Here is a 23866-nt window from a genome sequence, read left to right as displayed (position 1 = left end):
AGCATGTTTTAAAACTAAAATATAACTTCACCAAACTAGCAGTTTGCTTCCAGCTGTAGAGCCATTGCATGTTTATTTCAAACATCCATTTTTGATTTCATAAACAACAATATTGCTGGCATCTACTTTAAAATTCATTGAATACGTTTAATTTCAGAGAGGTACGTTTTATTTATTTATTTAAGTGAAAATTCAGGTATGGCCTAACGTTTACGCTTTTGATGGAACAACTGTTTATGATTATTTGAAGACGTAGACGTGAGCAGCCCTAGTTTTAGTATCTTTCTCAAGTCACAACAAGCTCTTTATATCCGACCGTTACACTATACCGCCGCAAATGTATTAAAGGAATCACAAGAAGTCTTTCAAGAAAGCTGTCATTTTAGTGGCCACATACGTCATGGCCACAGAACTGTGATGTAAACCGAGAACTGAGATATCCGTGCGTGCGCTACTAGCGGACATGTACAGGAAGTGTTTGTATCATAGCCAAGCTTCTGTCTCCAAGCAATTAAAATATAATTGCTGAAGTAAATCAGCTAGCTATCATCCCTTTTAAAAAAATTTTTTTTTACAATAAATCTACTATAAATGCCGGTCAACCGCTTTCATCTCGGGGAATGAGAAAGCATGTCGCTCCACCTTATTTTGTGTGGCAAAAATCCATCTATCGGAAAAGTACAGTAGGCCTACAGTTTTGACATAATGGTGACTATTCAATGGTAGGCTAATGCAATAGCCTCAGACTGGCAGCGTGAAAATTGTGAGTAGTCTTGACAAATAATGGAAACATCCCCATATTTTAAAGGGATATTTTTGAATTAGCCTAATATATTCATGGTTCTTCCAAAAACGTGACGACAAAAAATGTGCATTTACCTCAAGGAACCACCTGTCTTTCCAGTGATTACGCCCACTTTCTTGAAGTCGTCCACAAGTCATTAAAACTTATATGATAGATCGTTATTGCCTGTTCTTTGCTTAGCCTACTGTTATCGCATCAAACTATATTTAGGTGATGGTTAAAAGCAGTTATCATGATACAGATTGACATGGCTAGCTTATTATCTAAGCGTTCACAACTCTCCCTCCCAGAGAGAGAGAGCGAGGGAGAGAGAAAGAGAGAGGGATTGTACTCTGAACCCTGCAAGTCTCTTTAAAACGCACAGGGAACACGGACCGGTACTGTATTGTTCAGGAGAGGGAGCGCAGATTAAGGTCTGATTCTCTTGCTGCTAGAAGTAGACAATTGGGAAAACACACAGCCTCACGATGACAGATGAGAAACTGAACAGCACATCGGTGGAGATGAAGGAAGGTATCTGTAACGAGGGGCTCCAAGTAGATGATGACGAGGAAAAATCTCATAAAGATAAAGGAAAAGGGGAACCAAGTTCGTCCCTGGTCCTGTCACCGAATGAAGAGGACAGCGCCTACAGACAGATCAAGCCGTATGCCGGCATGCCTAAAGAGGTTCTGCTGATGTATTCAAGCCAAGCCCGCTATCGCCTTCCCCGGGAGATCTTGTTCTGGCTACTGATGGCGTCCACGGTCGCGCTGGTGGCCTTGACCATCGCGGTAATCGCCCTGTCACCAGGTTGCCTCAGTTGGTGGCAGTCGTCCGCAGTGTACCAGATTTACCCACGTTCTTTCAAGGACTCCGACAATAACGGCGTTGGAGATCTAAAAGGTAGCAAATCACTCTTTTGTTACTGGTGCGCGTTTCCCCACCTTAAACATTGTTATTAAGAATTAATTATTTTTCTCACTGGCTTTCTCTTGATACAATATAAGTTCATAGTAGTATCGCTGCGTTATTTGTAACAGGACTATTTGCGTGCAAGGAACAGAAATCATTGACTTAAGTCATTAGCACTAAGTACTGGTCAGAATAGTATTATACACGAGCTCTAAATTGTTCCGAATTTCACACACCAACGGTTTTATAGGTCTGCATTAGCTGGTTGTAAAAGTCTGTCTCCAAACAACCCTGTTAAAAATCCTGGAGGAGAGAGAAATGGAAGTAAACAAAAGCCTGCGTTTTTTAAAGTTAGAAACCATCATTCATTAGTTATAGGCTATATTTCCAAAAATCCTCTTATATTACAGTGTGATGATTGAATACAGAGAGGTAGGCTATTTTTCAAGCTTACGTATTGCCTCCACCTTAAGTCATTTGTATTTTTGTACAGTAGTTACTGTGGTCAACCAGATGCACACTTGCAGTATAATTAACCATGTCAGTGTTTCCCAGTCCTGATCCAGCTAGACCAGGCTGTCCATTGTTCAGCATTGATTGACCTCATGCCCAGTTTATGGCATGACTTAGATTTTACCAAACAGGAATCTGCTAAAAGCAATTTGTAGAAGAAATGTGTAATGTAAGGTGGGCTTGTATTACTAAAGAGATCACGTTATTTCTGCCTTATTTGTTAATTCATACTTGCTGAATTAGTAATACGGTGTGGTTATATTAGTGATTACAAGGAACTTATTGTTCAGATAATTGTTGCAGGGCAAAGACCGACTGAACAAGTATGCTTAAGAAGCAGAATCAGTTCTGCCCTAAATGTGTTTGCCATATCAATAATCAGTACCTTTATCTTTATTGATGTACAAATACATATCTTAGTGCACAAATCAATGAATGCATCTGGCACCCTCTCCCTGAATATGAACCGACCCAACCCAGAATACGGCTGCTCCCCAGGCTCAGGACTGAGAAACACTGAATTCTGTAGTGTGTGGCACGGCACAGTGCTGTAACATCTGGAGTGCCAGCCAATCGCAGTACCTAATGCTGTTCCACCCACGACCAGGTATCAGAGAGAAGCTGGATCACTTTGACTACCTCAACATCAAGGCCATCTGGATCAGTCCCTTCTACCTGTCACCCATGAAGGACTTTGGGTACGATGTGGAGGATTTCCGGGACATCGACCCCCTGTTCGGGACCATGCAGGACTTTGACGACCTTCTCAACGCCATGCATGACAAAGGTAAAGCTCTGAGTCTGTGAAGCTGGGGTTGAGAAACACATTGGGTTTGCTGTGATTGGGCTCTTCCCCCTCTTTGCTTCCACCATCTCCCATTCCAGGTCCTTAAATTGCCTCTCCCCCTCCCCCATCGCAGGGCTGAAGCTGATAATGGACTTCATCCCCAATCACACCAGTGACAAGCATCGCTGGTTCCTACTCAGCCGAAACTACACAAGTGGCTATGAGGACTACTACATCTGGACAAACTGCACACCCCCTGTTCTGCCAAACAACTGGGTGAGCGGACCTGCTCTGGAGATGCAGTCACTGTGGTTGCCGTGGTGATCTCTCCTCTTGTTGCATGTCAGTCTTGTTCAGTTGATAGACTTGGTATTCATCAGTTAGCATCTGCCATTGGTGGAGGAGTACCATAGAATGTTTTATTTCCTGGCGTAGTGTTGTCTGTGTGGTGGCTGTGCATCTGTGACCCCCTGCTTTTGTCCCTTCAGGTGAGCGTGTTTGGGAACTCCTCCTGGACGTACGATGAGGTGCGGGGGCAGTGCTACCTGCACCAGTTCCTCAAGGAGCAGCCCGACCTCAACTTCCGCAACCCACGCGTCAAGCAGGAAATGAAAGTGAGCACCGCTTCCCCTCGGCACGGTCCGATTTCAGGCCGCTGCTTCCCTACCATCCGAATGACTCGCTTGGTTTACTTACCTGTGCCCAGCAGAACCGCCGGGCCTGCCAGTTGGCGGTTGCCATAGAGGTGGTGGTGGGGGGGGGGGTGGGTGTGGGGGTATAAACACTGCTGTGTTTTGGGATGAAAGAGAGCCGCGGATGAAGGACAATGTGGGAGAAGGGGAATTGGCCAGGGAGGCATGTGATTGGGTGACCCTCCCACTCCCTACTCCCAGGTCCCTGTTTCCCTCTGGTGTAAAAGGAAGAAACACAGAGAGCCAGTCACACAGGTGACACAGAAAGGCCTTTATGTCCCCCAAGCCGGGACAGTAATCCTAGCCAGGGCTCATCTCACGGCTTGGCATTCCTAGGGGAGGATAGATATGGGCGTGGCCACAAGGTAACCAACCCCCTCCCTCCCATCGCCTCTCTTTCAGGCCAGAGCTCAGCTGGAGGGGCAACAGTGTCCTCTTGCTGAACTTCATGTTGATTTTGGCTTTTCTACTGAAAGCAGATTGTCAAACAGATTGTCAACAGCCTTAAACACGGCTTCCTATGTGTTGAGTGTTAATGGAATTTTTTCGGGTTGCTGATTACATTTTTTTATTTGTTTTGGTCACTGGCTCCATTGTTACTGATTATCTCCTGGAATCTCCACCTTTCGACAGGCGGTCTCCACAGGAGTACAAAGTTCAACAAAGAGCAGGAAAACTCACTTGGTCTGCTGGAAAAGAGAGTTTGTGTCAGACACATAATGGGGGGCTTGTCTTGCATTGCTTGTGCTGCCAGAAAACGAGGAAGCAGCCAGACACACACACAGATGCCACCAATGCTGTCTCTGTAGTACAACTTATTCACATGCAGCATTGGGTCTCATTCTAGAAATGATGGCCATCTGAAGAGTTGAATTCTATCTGACAGGGTATTCTTCATTGCCCCACATTACATATGAGTTTGTCCTGATCTGTAGATTGATTACGGTGCAGTGTAATATTGTGATAAAACGCTATGATAAAGGTTTCATTTGTCGCACCGTCCAAAGGGGCGATGCTAATGCTCTCTGGCGTTGAAGCTAATTCTGTGGCTCCCTCTCCTCTGCCGGCGTCCAGGACATCATCCAGTTCTGGCTGGACAAGGGTGTGGACGGCTTTCGAATGGACGCCGTGAAGCACATGCTGGAGGCGAAACACCTGAGAAACGAGCCCCAGGTGGACCCTAGCCAGCCCCCGGTAAGATAAGACACACCTCTCTCCAGTCACACAGATGGAGGCCCCTCAGGTGCTGTGTCCAGCTAAAACCACTGGGTGCACCAAGTGAACATATTACAGATCTGTGAATGGACTTTAAAAGTACATATGATTTTATAATTATCTGCATGCATAACAAAGCTTGAGGATCAACTATGTATATTTATGTAAAGCTTGGCGGCCCGAACTGAAGGCTGAATTTTGCATGCTAAATGTATATTGCACATGATGGTGCTAGTAGGCTATTAGTTCTCACACAAACTGGCAGGCATTTCATTGTGTTTGAAGGTATAGTAGATTGGGGGAGGGGAACTTAAGGAAAAACGCTGAACTGACTTTATTTCTGTTGAAGAATTCTCATTTGAAGTCATTATAAATCAACCCTTGTGATCAGGGGAGGTCACTGACTGGCTCCAGAGTGTTCAGCTAAAGGGGGAAGGGGTGTGGGGTCATTCACCGGGCAGGCAGTCCCCTCACAGGAGAGGGATTACTGGGGTCATATTTTTCGGGATTTAGAAGCGGAATTTCTGACTAGGCTAATCCAGAGCCTCAGTGTCCCGCCGGTTAGCCGTGGGTCTGCAGGAGAGCGGGTGGGGAAAAAAGAAAGACATGCGCTCAGACTCCCCTCTCCCCTCCCTGTCCTCAGGAGAGCGTGAATTCGGAGTTTGACCTGTACCACGACTACACCACCTCCCAGCTGGGCCTGCACGACATCCTGCGGGACTGGAGGGTGGACATGGACGAGTACAGCAGAGAGCCGGGCCGTTACAGGTACCCCCCACCCCCCAAAAAAGTCCCCTGCCTCACCCTTGCAGATGTGTGTCAAATCACTGTTTAGATATTTTAACCTCTTTAAGGACCAGTGAAATTCCTGGAGTCTACTGCCATTTTTTAAAAAGAATCCTGTTTTCTCCCATGCTCAAAATTCTTCTTTCATGATCGTACCTTTTGGCTGAAAATTGTGTAGTGCCTAGAGGTGTGTGTTCAAATTTGACTGTTGTCCAAAGAAAGTATTACACTTAATCGACCTGGGTCTGAGCCTTTGTAATCTGCACAGACACGGTGCTCTCTCTAACCACCTCCCTTGCCCTTGTTCATGTACCTCCCATATGAAACGCTTTCAGGTTCATGGTGACCGAGTCCTATGACTATGAAGAGATTGACAAGACCATGATGTACTATGGGACGGACACCGTCAAAGAAAGCGACTTCCCCTTCAACTTTTATCTCCTCGACCTACCCAAACAACTGTCTGGAAACGGTGCCTTCGACCTGGTCAACCTGTGGATGACCAACATGCCCAAGGGAAAGTGGGCAAACTGGGTGGTAGGTGATCAACATTACCGCCAGCATGAAGGTCCACCTGCCTTTTTAGCATGAAGTGATTTACCGTAAAGCTTCTATTCGTGGTGTCCAGCATTTGCATTGCTTGCATTGTAATCCACTAGATACGTGGGCCTACAGGCAGCTGCAAGCAATTAGGCCCTTACTACAGACTGTGCTTCTAATAGAAGTTTTACGGTAATCGGTATGAGGGCTTGGACGTTGTGCATTGTGAGGTGGGCATAAAGGAATGATGACATCACGGCGGCTCTTTGCTCAGGTGGGGAATCACGACAAGCCGCGCATCTCCTCCAGCACGGGAAAGGAGTACACGCGCGTCATCAACATGATGCTGCTCACGCTGCCCGGCACGCCCACCACATACTACGGCGAGGAGATCGGCATGGAGAACGTGAACGTGACCGAGATCCAGGACCCGTTCGGCAAGTTCAACCCTGTGAGTGTCCTTCCGTCCGCCCGCTCGACGCCAAACCCCACCTCGATCACTTGTACACAAAATTTAACCTCTGACCCCCCCTCCCCCCCTTCTCTCAGAACGCAAGCAGGGACCCCCAGAGGTCCCCCATGCAGTGGAGCTCAGAGGAATATGCAGGGTTCAGCCAGAACAAGACCTGGCTTCCCATCCACCCCAACTACACCACTGTCAATGTGGAGGTATGGAGGAGAGGCGGGGCTCAAAATAACACGTATGCCAAAGGGTGGGCTAGTCAGCTAACTGTATACAGCAATACTGGTTCACTTGTCAAGCACAGGAAAGCAGACCGTCTTCACCTGTCATTCATGAGCTTATGATTAAACATAAGTGAAGTGTCAGATCGCCCAAATGATGAGGCTCATTAAATAGTTCAGAAAAGAAAGTGGTATGAAGTGGTATATCGACAAACAGTTACACCCCTCCAAACTTAATGGCATAATTTTATTTTACCACATACACTCTGAAAACATTTGTAAAAAAGGAATTGTATATTTATAATGTTACCAATTCACGATACAAATGTATGTCCTGAGGCACAGTGCAGTAAGCCCATGGTAAATGCACTGTAGTGAAATGCAGGCAGCTGGTCAGCTGTGGGCTGCAGTCATACGGTGTGCAGGGTGTGCAGGGGAGCTGACGGTCAGCGCTCTCTCCCCAGGTCCAGAAGGCGGATCCCGGGTCGGTCCTGGCGCAGTACCGGGCCCTCAGTCTCCTGCGGCGGTCGGAGCTGGCGCTGCACCGGGGCTGGGCGTGCTTCCTGCACCGAGACGCCGACGTCCTGGCCTTCGCGCGGGAGCTCGACGGCTACCCCCGCGCCTTCCTGGTGCTGCTCAACTTCGGGGGCGCCGCGGTGACCGACCTCTCCGGCGTGGCCGAGCTGCCGGACCAGCTGACCGTGCGCGTGGGCACCCGGGGCAGGGAAGGGGAGCGCGTTCAGAAGGCCAAAATCCAGACGGAGCCCGGGGAGGGGCTGGTGCTGGAGTACTCCTCCCACACGCGGCTCCACCCGGCCCACGCCTCCCGCTGCTACGTGTCGGAGAAGGCCTGCTACATGAGCGCACTGAACATCCTGTACAAGTGCTGAGCGCGCAGCACTGGGGCGGGGCGGGGCGGTCCCGAATGCGCAAGGTCCCTGTGCTCCCAATCGAGTCGCTCCGTATGCGTTGTTCCTCTCAATGTTTTGTAATTAAAGATTTGCAGATTTTCATATTTGGCGGCCTCTCTTCTTTGAAAATAGGACATTTTAGAAGTCTTGCGTTCATGCGCACACACACATCTCATCACGGCGTGGGCAGGCTGGGACTGTGTAGGTCTGTCATTCCGTCTGTGTCCCTCTGTCTGTCCATCCTGTGCATGCTGGGTAGCCCGGCCGTCACATGTCAGGAAAGCGCGGGGGTGTTGGTGACGTCACGGTGACATCAGCGTCTACCTGCGCCTCTTCCTGCTGCCCCCTCCGTCCATCCCCAGCTCGCTGTACAGGAAGGCGATCTGCCGGGCAGCCTGTGAGGGAAGAGGACGTGGTACGAGAGGTTCTGTACCTGCACAAGGTGTTCAGCGTTCACAGTGCAGGGGTCTATCACACTGCTCCTGACCTAACGTCAGCAAACTGCTGCAAACCACAGACCTGGGGTGTCGTCATAGCGATGGGAGGGGACATGACATTGTGACCTCATTTATTTCCTTCATCCAGGGTGACTTGCGCAGCTGACATTTTTCAATGTTAGTAATGGATTGCATTCTAGCTCTTCATTTCACACTGTGGTCTCAAAACCCTTCTGAGCACTTTTACCTCCTCCAAGGACAGGTCGAAATCCTCTGGGCCAAAGTGGTCTCCGCCGGGCTGGAGGTCCAGGACAATGGATGGGTGTGTGTGTTCTGATTCTAGAACCCAAACAGAAAAATGTCTGGAATTACATCACAGCTTTGCTCCTCCCACTGGACGTAGAGCAGATGCTGGTGGCATAATCTCAGGGGGCGTGGTCACGGGGCCTTCTGAAAGCCCAGCAGCCTACCGCCTGTACCGCCCACCAAACAATCGGCGTGTACTGGGTAGGGGCTCAGTCACGCGATCTGACCTCTACAGTCAGTCATTTTTGCTTCTTCATGCATTTATTTCACACTGATCACTCTTTTCCTCTTGAAAATGGTCAGTAGTCTACCTCGTTATTTTATTAAAAAGCCGTGTCATATTTAAGATGTTCATATTGGAGCACGAATCAGTCAATATTTCTTATATTGTAAAAAAAAACGTAACCGAGCGCTTGAAGCGGGAAATTGCCCACCCACTCAGCGGCTCTGATAAGAAGCCCGACTTATAAAAGCTTAAGCCTGTCCGTCCGTTAGGCTGCTCTGTTCTCCCAGCCGCTGCGGGGGCTCTGAGCAGCGCTGGTCTAATCCCAGCCTCTGGCGGGCTCCGAGCGCGGGCCTACCGCCGCCGACTCCCACTCACCCCGAGACGGGCCCCACGGGCGGGCCTGACCTTGACAGCCAGAACCGCACCGCTCCTTATCTGCCCTACTGACGCAGCATCTCATAAACAAGCAAACGACCCCCTGCACTGCGCGTTATCTAACAGGAGGAGAGAGACATTATTATACTAATACTATTACTATAGTTCTTTTTTCCCCCTATTATCTTAATCTCAGATTCTATTCCAATTCAATTTTTTTCATATTTGCATATTTTATTTTGTGATATTGGATCATGTTTTCCCTGAAATTTGGGTGGGGCTATGGCAATAAGGACGTAGGTTTGTTGGATCAATAACAGAAAAATGAAATCAAATGAGATAGAGAGCAATTGTACTCTGAACCCTGGAAGTCTCTTTCTAAAACGCACTGCACAGAGGAGACCGGAGTAGTGCCTGTTTCTCTCAGACCTGATTCTGTTCCGTTTTTGGAAAACGATACAGTTGGGAACTATATGTGAGGGAAGACTAAATGTTCTCTGACGAGAGGGTTGGCATGTTCTGTGATTCACGTGAACCCTCAGGGAGGCATCAATAAAAAATGAACTCTGCTCAGGGCTGTCCTCCAGTCTTAATTATACCCTTCAGAGCTGATCCCTGGATATGAGGGGATGGATTTTACTGCATTTTTAGCTCGGTCTCCTTCAGACCAGCAGTGGGATGAAAGCTACGCCGAGACCATCTCTAGGCGTTCCGTGATGTAAAAACGGCTGTTGGCACAAAAACAAAAAAATGGGTTATCCAGTAATTTTTGTTTTTGTATTACAGCTTTTCTGTTGCCACGACAACTAACACTCACTACTTTAAAGGTGTTGCAGGTCCACTTGCTGATCTGTGAACGTTGCTCACATGTAAATCATCCTGCATAACAGCATTTGTTAAATGATTTCCCTGCAGTGTAATTTTGGTTCACTACTAGCCCATAAAAATGCACCCTCTTCCCCTCACCTGGTGTGGAGCGACTGCCGACATGCGCCTGAATGGCCGCTGTCAGTTTCTGGAGGTACCGCTGCACCCCCGCCAGTGGAACCCTCCCATCCGCCTCGTAGGCTGTGATCAGCATTGAAGGGTACAGCTGGGACAGGACAGAGAAACAGACACCCCAATAATAACCCACTGCTGTAGAACCAAAGGCCACATTCAACTTACACACTCCGATTAAGAACGTACACTGTGTGCAGGCACTTTGATAGCCCAGTTCTGTGTGTGTTTTCGTCTTGTGACTTTTTCTGCGTATCTGTGTGTTTGAATGCCTGAATGTCACGTTTGTGGGGATGAATAGGTGTGTTTGGGTTTGTGTTTGTCTGTGACTTTATGATCATGAGGGCGGCGGTTCAGTATAATGCTTAGGAATCTGGGCTTGTAACTCAAAGGTTGCAGGCTCAAATTCTGGCTGGGGCACTGCCGTTGCACCCTTAAGCGAAGTACTTATTCTGAATCGCTTCCGTAAATACACTGCCGTGTCAATGTTAACTGCTAAAAGGCGAAAGCTAGTGTGATGTGATGTATGTGTAGTCAGTTCAAACTGACGGGGGAACAGTTGTTCATGTGAACTCACCTGCGGTGTGATGTTGTGGCAGGGACAGTAGGAAGCGATGTAGTCTCTGTATTGGGGTTCGGCCAAGGGGTCACCCCATTCCCCCCTCTCCTCAATGGTTAGGGGCAGGGTGGGGTCCAGCATGGTGCCCAGGATGTCCAAGAAAGGGGCCTGCAGAAACGAGGAACAGCAAAGCCAAAATGGGACATATTACAATGAAAAACACATGGGAAGCTTGGGCTCAGTCAGGGAACTTGGCCATTCTGGCAGTTCTTAATGCAGTGATACGGGTAAAGTATAAATACGAGCGCAAATATATACATTTATTAGAGTTATTTTACCCATTGAGTCTCACACTGCCTAAAACTTTACAAAGTAACAGAGGAAGCAATCCACCATGTACCCAGCAGCCATACCTCCATACACCCTGTTATTACCGTTATTATTATTTATTATTAGGAAAAGAGAAGTGGCTATGGCTCTACATGCAGAAGCAAAGCATGCAACATGCCTTCTGAAGGCAGTATTTTGGATTCCCCAGACTGAAGGTAGCCCGCGGGCAGGTGGGCGTGTTCCTTACCTGCAGGGTGACGGCTCGGAGCAGGTGAGGGTGCTGGTTGCACAGCGCCCCCGCCAGGACTGCACCAGCGCTGCGGGCGGCCAGAGCGGCCAAGGCGGGCCGAGACACGCCCAGGTCGAAGAGCCGCTGGACGCAAGCCGCCAGGTCCTCCACCCCTCTCTGCTTCCCCTCCAAACGGCCCCCCTGGTGCCAGCCCAGGCCCTGCTCCCCTCCACCCCTGCAGGGCACAGGCCAACACAATATGCTGCATGCCTCATCCTGAGACATTGCTGAACAGCATGAACTTCATTTCCCATCAGCCACTAGACAAAGCATCTCATAGACAGTTTTAGGGTCAAAACAGCACCAAACAACAATTTGGTAACACTTTATTTTAAGCCTGCTTGTAAACTATGAATAAACCATTATGGAATAGTATTTTAGCCATCAGTAAATTTTTGTTCATGTACTTATTAACATGAATAAACTACCAGCCATTAAAAACCTTAAATGAATTCCCCATGTTAGCCAATACATGGCAAAATTATATTCAAATGGTTTATAATTATATAAGCCAACACAGTGTTATAAGAATTATGAGCAATCACAACTCACTAAATATTCAACGATTTAACTATTTAACTATGATTTACACCATTTTTTAAATGGATTAAAGGGACGTTGATGTCACTAATGTTAGTGATATATTAAAATACCGATCAAACTAACATGATCAATAAAACCTTTGTAAACATACCTTTATACATGTGTTCATTAATGTTAACAAATATATTAACCAATTATAGTTACTGCCTCACAAACATTATACTAATGGATAAAATGCTATTTAATAATGGTTTTTACAGGTTCTAAGCACACCTTAAAGTGTTACCAGTAATTCTGCATGTTGACATAACATTTAGTAATCTAGGGTTCAATAAAGTAATCCAAAGAATTTGCTTAGTGTTGCCTTTGTTAATGTGGGAGTTGACAAGTAAGGACAGTTAATTCACGTGAAGCCAGTTTTAAAGGGTAAAGTCTCATATATTGTTACTTCAGTGGCAGAAGGGCTCAAAGGATCATGGGATTTGGAGTACCTGACATGGCAGTAGGCAAGGGCCCAGCCTTCCTCCAGTAGTAGCCTCTTCTCAGGGCTAAACCCCATGTGTAGGTCCAGGCCATAGGCCCCATACACATGCAGCAGCAATGGCACCCCCTTCAGGTCGTCCCAAGCACATGCATGAAACACTGTGAGCGGGACCATAGTGCCATCCTGCAGAAACAGTGAAAGACCTAAAATAGTACATTACATTCACAAAACATGCACCTTGCCTCTCTGCCTTCCCAGCTGCAAATGAAGGACCATAACACACTATCCCAAACTATAAACCTTCATGCTGAGACAAAAATTATGGTCCCCAACCTCTCTCAATTTCAAAAATAGAACTGGCCACAGGTTAGGGCTACAGGCCTTTCATCAAAGCATTAGTAATTATCATTGCCACGGTTCCTGTTGCCGTGGGCACCGGTAACGGTGTCCTGGGTGTGATCTACATGATGCGGCTTTTAGCAGACGCTTAAGCACTGCAGGAGAGACAGAGGACCTGAAACCTGGTCACCTGACACCGCAGAACAAAGGCCCGGCGGCCAGGTTACCTGACACCTGAACGGACTCTGTCAGCCTTTCAGGCCACTTGACATCCCCCGACAGGCTACGCAGCAGGTGTCACATTCTGCTGTCAGAACACAGTTCAGGCCGCACCTCGGTGTCACATGACTCCTGACAAAACACGCACACTCCTGGGTGTGCGTGTGTGTGTGTGTGAGTGTGTGTGAGTGTGTGTGTAAATATTTCTGCAGGTGTGTATTTATATAACCTTTATTTAACCAAGCAGTTCAAATGAGAACTCAGTTCCTGCTGCCAGTGATAACCAGGGAAATCAAAGTATGTAGAGGGGTGGGGTAACAAATAAGATGTAAGTGGGGTGGGGGTGATTACATGGCCATATGTAAAAAGCTAGTTTTAGGTAAATTTGACCAGGACACCGAGGTTAACAGCCCTACTCTTTTGGGAACCGGTCCATGGGATCTCTGATGACCTGTGTGGTCTGCATGGGCAGGTGTGTGTAATCAGGGTGAGACACCTGGCTGGGGGCCTCCAGCCGTGTGGTGTGGTAGGGTGGTAAGGGGGGTCCAGCAGAGTCTTTCTGCACGTACAGCCGGTGCTCCCGCGGGGCGTAGTGGAACAGGGCAGGTGGGTGCACCGGGGATGAGAGGAGGAAGCGCAAGCCCTCGCTGTCCGTCATTCGGTCGGGCTGGGTCTCTATCGCACAGGCCCACGTGGGGAGCTGTGAAAGACAGGCGGCAATCAGACTGTACATTTACACAGCTACCGCCACTGACAACAAACAGACACACTGCCTTTAGCTTGGTGCACTTTGCACTGTAAATTTCATGTCTCAGTACACTAGTAGAGATTTGGTAAAGATTTGGTGCCGAGTGAACATTCATGAAAGGGTGTGAATACAGAACATCTACAATAATTACACCAGTGCAGACAGAACAACCTCTAACACCCACAGCTCTTTGCCCATGGTGAAAGAGCTGAACAAATGAATGACAAGGGGTTTATTCATTAAATCTATTAAAATAGAACTCACATTATTTTAGCAACACTAATGTGCATGTTCACATAAAACAGAGCAACAGCTACAAGAACAAAAAAATTCTAAATAAAAATATACGGTAAAACATTAGCTCACAGCTCTAGTAAGGATTACATGAAAGAATCATTTTTACTTGGGGCAGTAGTAGTCCTTTCCAGAGCAGCACATTGTGGCTCTCCTTACCGCAGAATGAAAACATTACAGAACACAAGCTGACTCAGCAAAACCACATGTCACGGGGCACGTTGCACCACGAGTGGCAACCACAGTGTGTGAAGAACTACAAAGAAACCCTACAAGCTGTGGCTTCACACGTTTATCCTGGTATATCTCTAAATAACTGTCCTCAAGGACCAAACTGCAGGGTCAAAGGTCAGTGCTTAGATAATAGGTATGGAACTGGATGGCATAATGATGACATCAGCAATGGTCATAAAGCACTGCCAAGGTTAATGATCTGACACTGATTACAAAGGCAGTTATTTCAGAACAATAATTGTTGGAAGGGGTAATAAAAGTTGTTAATGAATGAAACTTCTGTGAACATTGATGACAATGCTAGTTTGGACCCTCTGATATCAGCAAATGGTAATCAAGAAGTAATCCTATCTAGATCTAATGTAGAACATGGGCAATCTTCAGAAGAGCCACCTGATTGGTCAGCACTTAACCAGCATAAAGACATGTTTCCCGCCCTGTCAGTGGGAGTGCCTTTCTGATTTGGCCCGTGGGTTGGAGTGGCTCTCACCTGTAGTGTGGAGACGCAGGTGGGGTCAGCCAACGGCACCGTTTGGAGTTTGAGAGGGCCGCCAGGGGTCCGAACGGCCAGAACGCAGTGGTCCCGGAGGAGCTCCATGTCCCTCAGACCTGTTCCAGGGGCAGGGGTGAACAGCGGTTCCCAATTTCCCATGGAGGGACAGGCGAGAGGCGCTCTCAGCAGCTTGGAGAAATCAGAAAATGCATCTATGCATGACTAATACATGAGAAACGTGCACAACAACAGAAACAGTACTGCAACAGGCCAAGTGTTAGTATTCATTCCTTGGAAAGAGAGCTTTTCCATTAACTTGACCTCAGTGTGCTTAAGAGTTTTCACATTGAACTACCTTAGATTCACTGCACTCATCTAGGGTTATGTAAGGTTGCCCTGCAGGCACCCGTGATGGGTGGGACACGCCTGGAGTTTAGGCCTCCAGGGGGCAGAGCTCACCTGGTATTCCCGGCCTGCCGCAGTGTTGGCGAGGACATACAGCTGCTGGTCCCTGTGCTCCACATGGTAAAGCACGCCAGGGAGGCGGGGCTGAACCAGTCTGGGCGGAGCAAGGGGCGTGCTGCAGTCAATAAGCCACACCTCTGAACTGCTTTTACTGCTGCAGTTGACTGTCAGCACTTTCCTGTCTCTGGAGCTGCTCACTTCAACAAAAAACCTGCAGAGGGATGGAACAACAGTCACACATGTGCGTACACATGTGCGTGCACACGTGCATGCACACACTCACACCCACACCCACACCCACACACACGCACACACACATACACACACATACAAACACACACACGCATGTGCACACATACACAAACACACATACAAACACAAACACACACACACACATAGGCAGGTCATCATGCATAGGAAGAGATGGACACAGACACACACGCAAGCACACACAGTGATACAGTGTTACACAGACAGAGCGAGAGAGTTTGGAGAATGTGAGGCGCAGTTGTGACCTGGAGCTGACTCAGGGTCTTACTCTGGGTCCTGCTCCTCATGCACCAGAGTGATCTCTGGCTCTGCCGCGCTCAGGTCCAGGCGAAAAACGCGGTGACACCGCAGGCCCTTCACCGTGGTGAAGAAAAGGATTTCATCCGTGGCCCATTCTACAGGAGACAGACACAGAAATGCACTCTTACACCCACACCATGTCTGACTTCACACAGCCAGACTGACACCACTCCTGCATGCTGACACATAAAATCAACACTGAGACCCGCCCTAAACTCAATCAATACTGCCTCTGAGGTAAGAATACTAACTTGTCACATCTAAGGTAAGTTTTTTAAAACTTATTCAACTTCATTTGTGCCCACAGCACCCTTAACTCCTTCCACAAAGATGAACCAAATGAGCCACACTGGTCTCCCTCACCAAAGCTGAAGACTCTGTCGAGCGTGAGAAGTGGTTTAGGGGGGTCGGGGGAGCCCCTCAGCCTCACCAGGAGACACCTGGTGTCCTTGTCCGCACTCCCAGGGCACCTGAGAGTGGCCGCGAGCGTACCCTCCTTTGGGGAGATTCGAACCCGCTGCAAGATCGCCTCTCCGTGGCCTTCCCCATCCGTACGAAGGACCTCCTCCACGTTTCGCTCACCTGAGGCCCAATCAAACACGTGCGCACAGGTAATCAGGTAAAAACAGTATTGACCCCCATCCCCATGCGGCTCACAGGGATGGACTAATGAATGGCCCAGCTACAGTGAGCTGGCTTTACATTTTCTCCCGTGACTCCTCCCTGCAGTCTGACCTCCACTGAGCTTACCCTGAACGAGACCCATCCTGTAGACACTGCCTCCTTCCTCAAAGTAAACATGGTGACGCCCCTGGACCTACAGGCAACACAGAGTCAACTGTCTGTGATGTGTTACACTGTACACACCCTACTACTGTCCCCCAAAGGCACAGCAGCACTACAGCTGACCATCAATTCAACTAATTTTCAAAAGTAATGCAATTACAGGTAATACCACTCGTGGCTGAATACATTAAAGTAACTAGCAATATCTGTTTGATGACCTCAGTGCCAAAGAAAGCACAACCTACCACAATGCCATCTGGGATGTCTGAATACCTCTTGTATATTGCTTTTATTTTTCTCTTGAAAAACCTCTCTTGGCTCCTGAATTGTAAATTGGCTCTGGAATATTCCAGGATTGAACTGGGAGAAGTCTGAAAAGTACATTGAAAAATGAAATGCATCGTCATTGCCCAAATGTTCAAACTCAATTTTTTAGTTAACAGGTTACTGAAATGACAGAAACTGGCTATTTCTAATAATTTCGTTCTCTCAGTGTGGACATAATGCCAGGTGCTAAAGACTGAAGATAAAAATACTGAATCAAGCAACTGTTGACGAACTCATTGTCACCAGACCTGTCTTCAGTCACTCTCTTGTGAAGTAACTTATCGCAGGAAATACGACTCCCGGATCTCTCTCTCACTAGGAATACACAATATCCGTCGCATTTCCTTCTCTTTGGTTTCTACAAGAATAGATTTGTAGGGAACATATCCTCCTGAACCTCATACATTAATAATTAATCAATGCAGTACTTAGGGTCAATTGGTTCAGCAGAAAATCGGATCTGTCTTACCCCTGTGAGAAGCCGCGTTGCTGACTGGAGCGGAACTGACGGCCAAAGTTTGCTGTCAGTTAGCAGTGCGGGCCACCTTGCACTCCGAGTTAAAGAGCGTAACAACATAGAGATGTTGATCATTGTGGAAGCTAACGTTAACTAGCGCTGGCAGGTTCGCCAGACACTGTTTATTTTACCTCAAGCCTGCTCGGCATCAGAACTTACATATGATGCCAAACAAAGCAGCTACCCAGCCATGACATTGGTCAACTACTGATGTAATACATTGGAAAGCATGAATACATTAGCAAAGAATATAATCAATGGGAACAGTTCACTTATTAGCTAGCTAGTTATGAAAACTCAAAAAGCGGTCATCGTGTAACGATTTTTCCATTAAAACCACAATCGTTTCATAAACAAGACATGCAGGAGACAATGTAGCTGGCTATATTAGGTTAGCATTCCTTGCCGTCGCCTGCACAGACTTCGACGTTGCACAGCACTGCGTATATTTAGAATGTTTTCAGCACTGACAAGCATGCTTGCTGACCATTTTCGCATTTCAAACATTCGGCGCTGTCAAATTGCGTACATAGTAGGCATAAACAATCAATTACCGAAAACCGACGCATGGCGATTGAATCATGTGTTCGACTATGCTGGTGATGAATTGCTTTTATCCTCTATGCCGACGGACAGGAAGTGTACGGAAGTGGCATGCTTTCCAGCGGCATCTGAGCTCACGATTTGCCCTACTACTGCTGCCGAGGGAGATAAGCGTGCGCAGTACTATTTTATCTAACGAGACGATGAAACGGTCAACACTGTGAAAACAAGCTGTTTATTTCAACCTGTATTTTCTTCTTGCTTAGGACATTTTTATTTAGTAAAGAATGGAGGGAAACCCAACAAGTGGCTCAGGTGTGAGTAAAATGAAAGATGAGCCCGGTTCGGCGATGTCAGTAGAGAATGACAGGAACCATCAATCCGGCCGGGACGCGAACTGCGGGACCGACGTCGCTCGAGCTCGCTGGACTCTCCTCAGACAGGTGAATTGGCAGTCCCAGCATTGTTGTTATTTTGAATTTTTGTTCAATAAACCATATTTTGTCTATTTGGCGTTATTGTGCGATTTATAGCTAACAAGCTGTCTTGTTTGCTAGGTGGCTAGCTAATTGTTCTTATGTCGTCCATCACTCTCTCAGTGCTAGTAACGTACTACTGGTATTTTGCAGAAATGTAATTGGGAGTGATGAGAAAGATAGCTCCTCGCACACAGCGTTGCATGTAGCTAATCTAACGATAATAGTATTTGTGGTTGGTTTTGTTTAATTGGAAGATAAATAAGAAGGTTTAAGCCAAACAAAACAGTATTTTTTGTATATGTAGCTTGCCAGTGGATGTGTTTTTTAGTGGTACTTAAGCTAGGTAATATTCCATACCTATATATAGTTACACCCATAAGTTTTAATTAGCTAGCGTTGTAAGAATGGATTCACAAACGACTATCTAGCTACCCAATTCAGTCCGTGTGGTTTGTAGCCCGAATGTTCGGAAAGGCGTAATTGGAAGCAATTACGATGTGATGAAGCTAAAAATGTGGGTAATGGGGTTGATTTTCTGATAATACCAGATTTGCTACAGCAACAGCTTGGAAATTTCCTGTTGATGCTGATACCTGTTGTGCACTCCCGCGCACCTGCGAAGTGTCCCAGATTTCTGCCTCGAGCTTGGCGATTACCGAGTCTGTAAGACATGATGCAGTATTACTCTGCATTAAAACGTGAGCTGGCTGGCCTGAAAGTATCAGGGGCATACATCCTATTAAAACGAAACGAGCCCTTTCCTCCCACGAGATGTCTAAAAATAACACCCACTGCATTAATGAGGGAGGACGCAGGAGAGGAGGCTTGCCCATACATGGAGGGTACCACTGATGTGTCTGAAGTCCTGCTTCATCTCTCCTCACTGCTTCTTTCTTGGAATGGCTGACCCACACATGACCCCCGTTGTCTCCTTTTTGAGAAAAAAAAAAGTGTGTATATGGTTGCCATTCTGCGCGTTGAAGTCTAGCTTGAGACATGACCTACTGGTCAAATAATGTAGGAGAATGTTTGTTCCCAGTACTGTCCCAGACACTCTGACTGTCAGTTTGTTCATTTAGGAAAAATGTTAGGCCTTCTGTGAACTGGGGTGTGACTGCTGCACAGTGGATTTCATGGTTTAAAGCAGCTGACCGCATTGTGTAATTTTAAAAGATTTGCCCACAGCGTCTTATGTAACTGTTTTTTCAGACTGTCTGAATTCACTTCTGCTATGCTGTTTTATTTCACAGTGATATTGTGTGACCAGTCTGCGCTTGGCGCAGATGAGGCTGTGTTATGGGTTTGGTGCAGATGAAGGTGTGATGTTGTGTTCTCCGGTACAGATAAAAGGTGTGATATGTGCTCAGGTACAGATGGAGTGGAGGTGTGATTTCTGTTGCTTTGTTACAGGTGGAGGTGTGATTTAGTGCGCTCCTGTAGAGGAGGGGTCTGATATTATGTGCTCAGATGCAGGTGGAGTGAAGGTGTGATTTAGTTTGCTTGGTTACAGGTAGAGGTGTGATTTGGTGCATTCAGGTACAGGTGGAGGTAGATCACCCGGGTCATGTATGTTTCTTGGGGCAGGTGCTGAAGCAGAAGTCATTGGACAGCGAGGAGGTCCAGCGGGTGTCCGTCCGCAGGTTCTCGTCCTTCAACCTGTTCTCCAGGTCCAGACTCACCACCTTGGAGCCTGAAGACCCTGCTGACGGGGACTGGGTCGAGTACAGAAGTGCCTCTTTCCCACAGTTCAGTGCCTTACTCAGGTGAGCGCCTGACCACTCCCCAGAAATCACCACCTCGCCCCTCTATTGCTCAGTGGGGGATCTTACTAGTGATGGAGAGACTGGGGCTTCATGAACCCCACAACAGGAAAAGCTACCGCATGCTGTCAGTGACCGGTCTACCAATCACTCGAAGACTGGAAAAAAATTACGTTGCCAATGACACATGTTAGCTCCACCCATTTGAAGCCTCATTCTCCCATCAGCAAATCAGAGCACATGACATGACAGTGACATCACTGGGACATGATTCCAGGGCCTGGGGGAGCGAGGAGCTGCCAATAGCAGCATTTTAGCAGCAGGTCTCCTGGGACTGATACACTAGAGTCACGGTTCTCAGCCCTGATCCTGGGGAGCCATAGTGCCTGCAGGTTTCTGTTTTCACCTTAAAGTCAGTAACTCATTTGCACCCAAGTAATTGGGTGAGGTGGGTTAATTATACTTATGTGTTATTCTGGTTGAAATCTTTTCATAATCATACACATCTGTAGATACCAGTATCTTATTTCCGATCAATTGTACCCATGAAATATAGCAGTAATACCGGATATCATTTCTTGATTAAAATTAAGATTATTGATTAAAATGAAGGTGTTCAAATAAATGTTTCTAGTTTCTAGGTTTCTTTGGTAAGTAAATAAATTGCCTATTAAGAATAATGAAGACAACTGCCCCACCTGTAATGGCCAAAAATAATGGATGAATAAAAAAGGTTGATTAAATTACTTTGTAATTCTGTTTTAGAACACAGCCCTGTCACATTAAAGGGCCTTGCTAAGGCATTAATCCAGAGCAGTGTTCAGCCAACACCTCAGTCAAAGCAGATTCATTTGAATGGGTTGAAACGTGAGCCAGCCTGCTCCCCGGGCCAGGGCAGAGATGCACAGGGACATGCATGCACACACAGGGAGTCGCTGTGGCTGTCAGTGTCTCAGTTACGGTGTCAGTTACCGCGAGGTGTTTCACAGAGTCAGTGTGTCAGTTACCGTGTCAGTTACTGCGTGCTTCACAGAGTCAGTGTGTCAGTTACCGTGTCAGTTACTGCATGCTTCACAGAGTCAGTGTGTCAGTTACCGTGTCAGTTACTGCATGCTTCACAGAGTCAGTGTGTCAGTTACCGTGTCAGTTACTGTGTGCTTCAGAGTCAGTGTGTTAGGCTTTCTCAGTTACTGTGTGCTTCACAGAGTCAGTGTGTCAGTTACTGTGTCAGTTACTGCATGCTTCACAGAGTCAGTGTGTCAGTTACCGTGTCAGTTACTGCATGCTTCACAGAGTCAGTGTGTCAGTTACCGTGTCAGTTACTGTGTGCTTCAGAGTCAGTGTGTTAGGCTTTCTCAGTTACTGTGTGCTTCACAGAGTCAGTGTGTCAGTTACCGTGTCAGTTACTGCGTGCTTCACAGAGTCAGTGTGTCAGTTACCGTGTCAGTTACTGTGTGCTTCACAGAGTCAGTGTGTCAGTCTGTCTCAGTTACTGTGTGTTTCACAGAGTCAGTGTGTCAGTCTGTCTCTGTTACTGTGTGTTTCACAGAGTCAGTGTGTCAGTTACCGTGTCAGTTACTGTGTGCTTCACAGGGTCAGTGTGTTAGGCTTTCTCAGTTACTGTGTGCTTCACAGAGTCAGTTTGTCAGGCTGTCTCAGTTACTGTGTGCTTCACAGAGTCAGTGTGTCAGTCTGTCTCAGTTACTGTGTGCTTCACAGAGTCAGTTTGTCAGGCTGTCTCTGTTACTGCGTGCTTCACAGAATCAGTGTGTTAGTCACAGTCCTCACTGCCATCACTTCTCTGGTTTCCTCTCTCCTCTCACTCCCTCTGCTGGCAGTCACACAGATGAACACACTCAATGTGCACAAAGCAAACGGGGACTCTTACAGGCACACACACACAGGCGCTGCCATGCACATGCATACACACACAGGAACTTCCATTAACATGAATACACACATACACATGTGTACACACAGAAGTACTTCCATTTACATGCACATGTACGTACACACACACACACACGCACTCACACTCTCACACACACACGCACACACACACACACACGCTCCCTTATCTGATGTTTCAGTTTTTGTTTCTCCACCCTTTGTGGTTTACAGAGATAACCTCGGACCAATCAGAGTGGATGAGGTCCTCAACAGTTTCGACAACACCGGGAATGTCTGTGAGTCCAGCCTTGCATATGTCTGCCCATCCGGGGGGTGGTGGGGGGGGGTGGGGTGGAGTTGAACTGTCTCTTTGAGAGGCATGTTAGCTGTCCATCATGCTGTGTTTCTATTGGTCCCCGACGCAGAGTGTGTGTGATTGTGACTGCAGCTCCCTGTGAGTATGTGTGCCCCTGTGAATGTGTGTTACTGTGACTTACTGTAACTGTGACGTCACTTGGCATGTCCTATCCTCTGTGTTCTTTGCACTCTACATCGTGAACAATGCATTGTTGTACTCGCTCGGAAAGAGCGTCTGCTAATGCCTGTATGTATGTAATGAATGTGACTGTGAGTGTGTGTTACTGTGACTTACTGTGACTGTGACTGTGACTGTGAGAGTGTGTTACTGTGACTTACTGTGACTGTGAGTGTGAGAGGGTGTTACTGTGACTTACTGTGACTGTGAGTGTGAGTGTGTGTTACTGTGACTGTGAGTGTGAGTGCATGTGGCACTCTTCTCTGTGCTCCCACCAGCTGGCAGCACTGCACAGCTCATCGGTGGGAGAGTGAGGGGGGACACAAGCCCAGCGTCTGTCAGGCCCCTGTCGCCGTGGCCGCCGGGTCACATGACCGCAGCTGCTCCACTTCATTAGAATCACTGGGCCACAGCAGGGCTCCTCCCTTCTCTGACGTGATCAGAGCTGATCTATGAGGTTCAATACCATGACTCCATTTCTCACGGATGTGCGTGTGTGTGTGTGCGTGTGTGTATTTATATGTATGTGTGCATGTGCATAGGCAGTAATTATGGTGTCAGTTCCTCTCAGCACTGCTGTCTGCACACCGCCTTCCCTTCTGGTCCTTATTTTGAGAGCAGGTAAACAGCAGTGCAGTATAGCAGTGCAGTGCAGTGGATGGGTCAGCTGCAGCACTCCAATGCAGGGATGGATTTTTTGAGCCACAGTCTTTGCCCCTCAGACCCCCTGTTACACACAGTACAGGAGGTTCTCAATGAGAGAGGCTGTGAAACTGGTCCAGTGTTGAGTAGTATTTGGGTCTTAGTGTGGTGGCTGGTGCATTTTCGGGGGGGGGGCATTGCTCTCCTACACTACCTCCCCACATACACACATGCACTCACTACTTCAGTGTCCAGTGGAATGGATGGGTAAGATCTCTCCGGCTCTTGGTGTGTTTCCCTGAATAAGTTAAAAAGTGAAAGTTGTGTGCTGCAGGGACAGAGCTGGCGGGGCGCCTCCTGCCATTTTACCAAATGCCGTTAATCCCAGTTTTACTTGAGCCAGAGTCCAGGGGTCATGAATAAGGAAACACCTCCCGCCAACTCGCGGACAGGCCCCGGCGGCGGACACGCCCGCCCCCCTGCCCGGGAGAGCGGAGTGTGCCATCAGCGGGCGCTGCAGCGGGCACCGAGTCGCGGCCCGGCTCCCCATCCGCCATTTGCATCGATATTGCGTGCGCTGTTTATTCCTCCGCGCCCCTCGGACCGGAAGGGAAAGGCAAATGAAAGCCACACCGCGTGATTCCAGGGTT

General features: G+C 47.6%; 3 protein-coding genes across 5 annotated transcripts in view; 2 read left to right on the top strand and 1 right to left on the bottom strand.

The window, feature by feature from the left end:
- The first annotated feature begins 931 nt into the window (after positions 1–931).
- On the top strand, positions 932–7931 carry slc3a1 (solute carrier family 3 member 1). Its single transcript, XM_064317551.1, has 10 exons — positions 932–1690; positions 2820–2999; positions 3133–3275; positions 3488–3613; positions 4766–4885; positions 5550–5674; positions 6028–6229; positions 6507–6683; positions 6782–6901; positions 7381–7931. The coding sequence occupies exons 1-10, from the start codon at positions 1273–1275 to the stop codon at positions 7804–7806; spliced, it is 2037 nt and encodes a 678-aa protein (XP_064173621.1). The 5' UTR covers positions 932–1272; the 3' UTR covers positions 7807–7931.
- prepl (prolyl endopeptidase like) lies at positions 7145–18023 on the bottom strand. Of its 2 annotated transcripts, none has more exons than XM_064317550.1 (14): positions 17922–18023; positions 16769–16894; positions 16488–16554; positions 16101–16319; positions 15706–15832; positions 15162–15378; positions 14700–14891; positions 13430–13633; positions 12383–12558; positions 11307–11523; positions 10748–10897; positions 10138–10264; positions 8512–8603; positions 7145–8222 (listed from the first exon to the last, which is right to left on the bottom strand). In XM_064317550.1, the coding sequence occupies exons 1-14, from the start codon at positions 17934–17936 to the stop codon at positions 8148–8150; spliced, it is 2004 nt and encodes a 667-aa protein (XP_064173620.1). In that variant the 5' UTR covers positions 17937–18023; the 3' UTR covers positions 7145–8147. The 2 variants fall into 2 exon arrangements, with proteins under 2 accessions (XP_064173620.1, XP_064173619.1); XM_064317549.1 differs by lacking the exon at positions 17922–18023 and adding an exon at positions 17320–17904.
- Positions 18024–18197: 174 nt separating this feature from the next.
- Positions 18198–23866, top strand: part of camkmt (calmodulin-lysine N-methyltransferase) — a 118221-nt gene continuing 112552 nt past the window's right edge. For both annotated transcript variants that reach the window (XM_064317552.1, XM_064317553.1), the window contains exons 1-3: positions 18198–18353; positions 19974–20152; positions 22271–22335. In XM_064317552.1, coding sequence (XP_064173622.1) covers positions 18198–18353; positions 19974–20152; positions 22271–22335 — 400 coding nt within the window. The remainder of the gene's footprint in view (positions 18354–19973; positions 20153–22270; positions 22336–23866) is intronic.

Source organism: Anguilla rostrata, chromosome 18 (assembly GCF_018555375.3).
Source record: "Anguilla rostrata isolate EN2019 chromosome 18, ASM1855537v3, whole genome shotgun sequence".
NCBI lineage: Eukaryota > Metazoa > Chordata > Actinopteri > Anguilliformes > Anguillidae > Anguilla > Anguilla rostrata.
The sequence above is the reverse complement of the archived record's forward strand: the minus strand, read 5'-3'. Positions and strand labels throughout refer to the sequence as shown.

What these genes read in the sequence shown, in the direction of transcription:
- slc3a1 (XM_064317551.1), top strand. Translation starts at nt 1,273, where the DNA reads ATGACAGATGAGAAACTGAACAGCACATCGGTGGAGATGAAGGAAGGT. An exon ending in GAAAGTGGGCAAACTGGGTG is followed by an intron (nt 6,230 to 6,506) that starts GTAGGTGATCAA and finishes CTCTTTGCTCAG; the next exon opens with GTGGGGAATCACGACAAGCC. An exon ending in ACACCACTGTCAATGTGGAG is followed by an intron (nt 6,902 to 7,380) that starts GTATGGAGGAGA and finishes CTCTCTCCCCAG; the next exon opens with GTCCAGAAGGCGGATCCCGG.
- prepl (XM_064317549.1), bottom strand. Translation starts at nt 17,442, where the DNA reads ATGATCAACATCTCTATGTTGTTACGCTCTTTAACTCGGAGTGCAAGG. An exon ending in GGCTGGAGGCCCCCAGCCAG is followed by an intron (nt 12,559 to 13,429) that starts GTGTCTCACCCT and finishes CTGTTTCTGCAG; the next exon opens with GATGGCACTATGGTCCCGCT. An exon ending in TCCGAGCCGTCACCCTGCAG is followed by an intron (nt 10,898 to 11,306) that starts GTAAGGAACACG and finishes TCGTTTCTGCAG; the next exon opens with GCCCCTTTCTTGGACATCCT.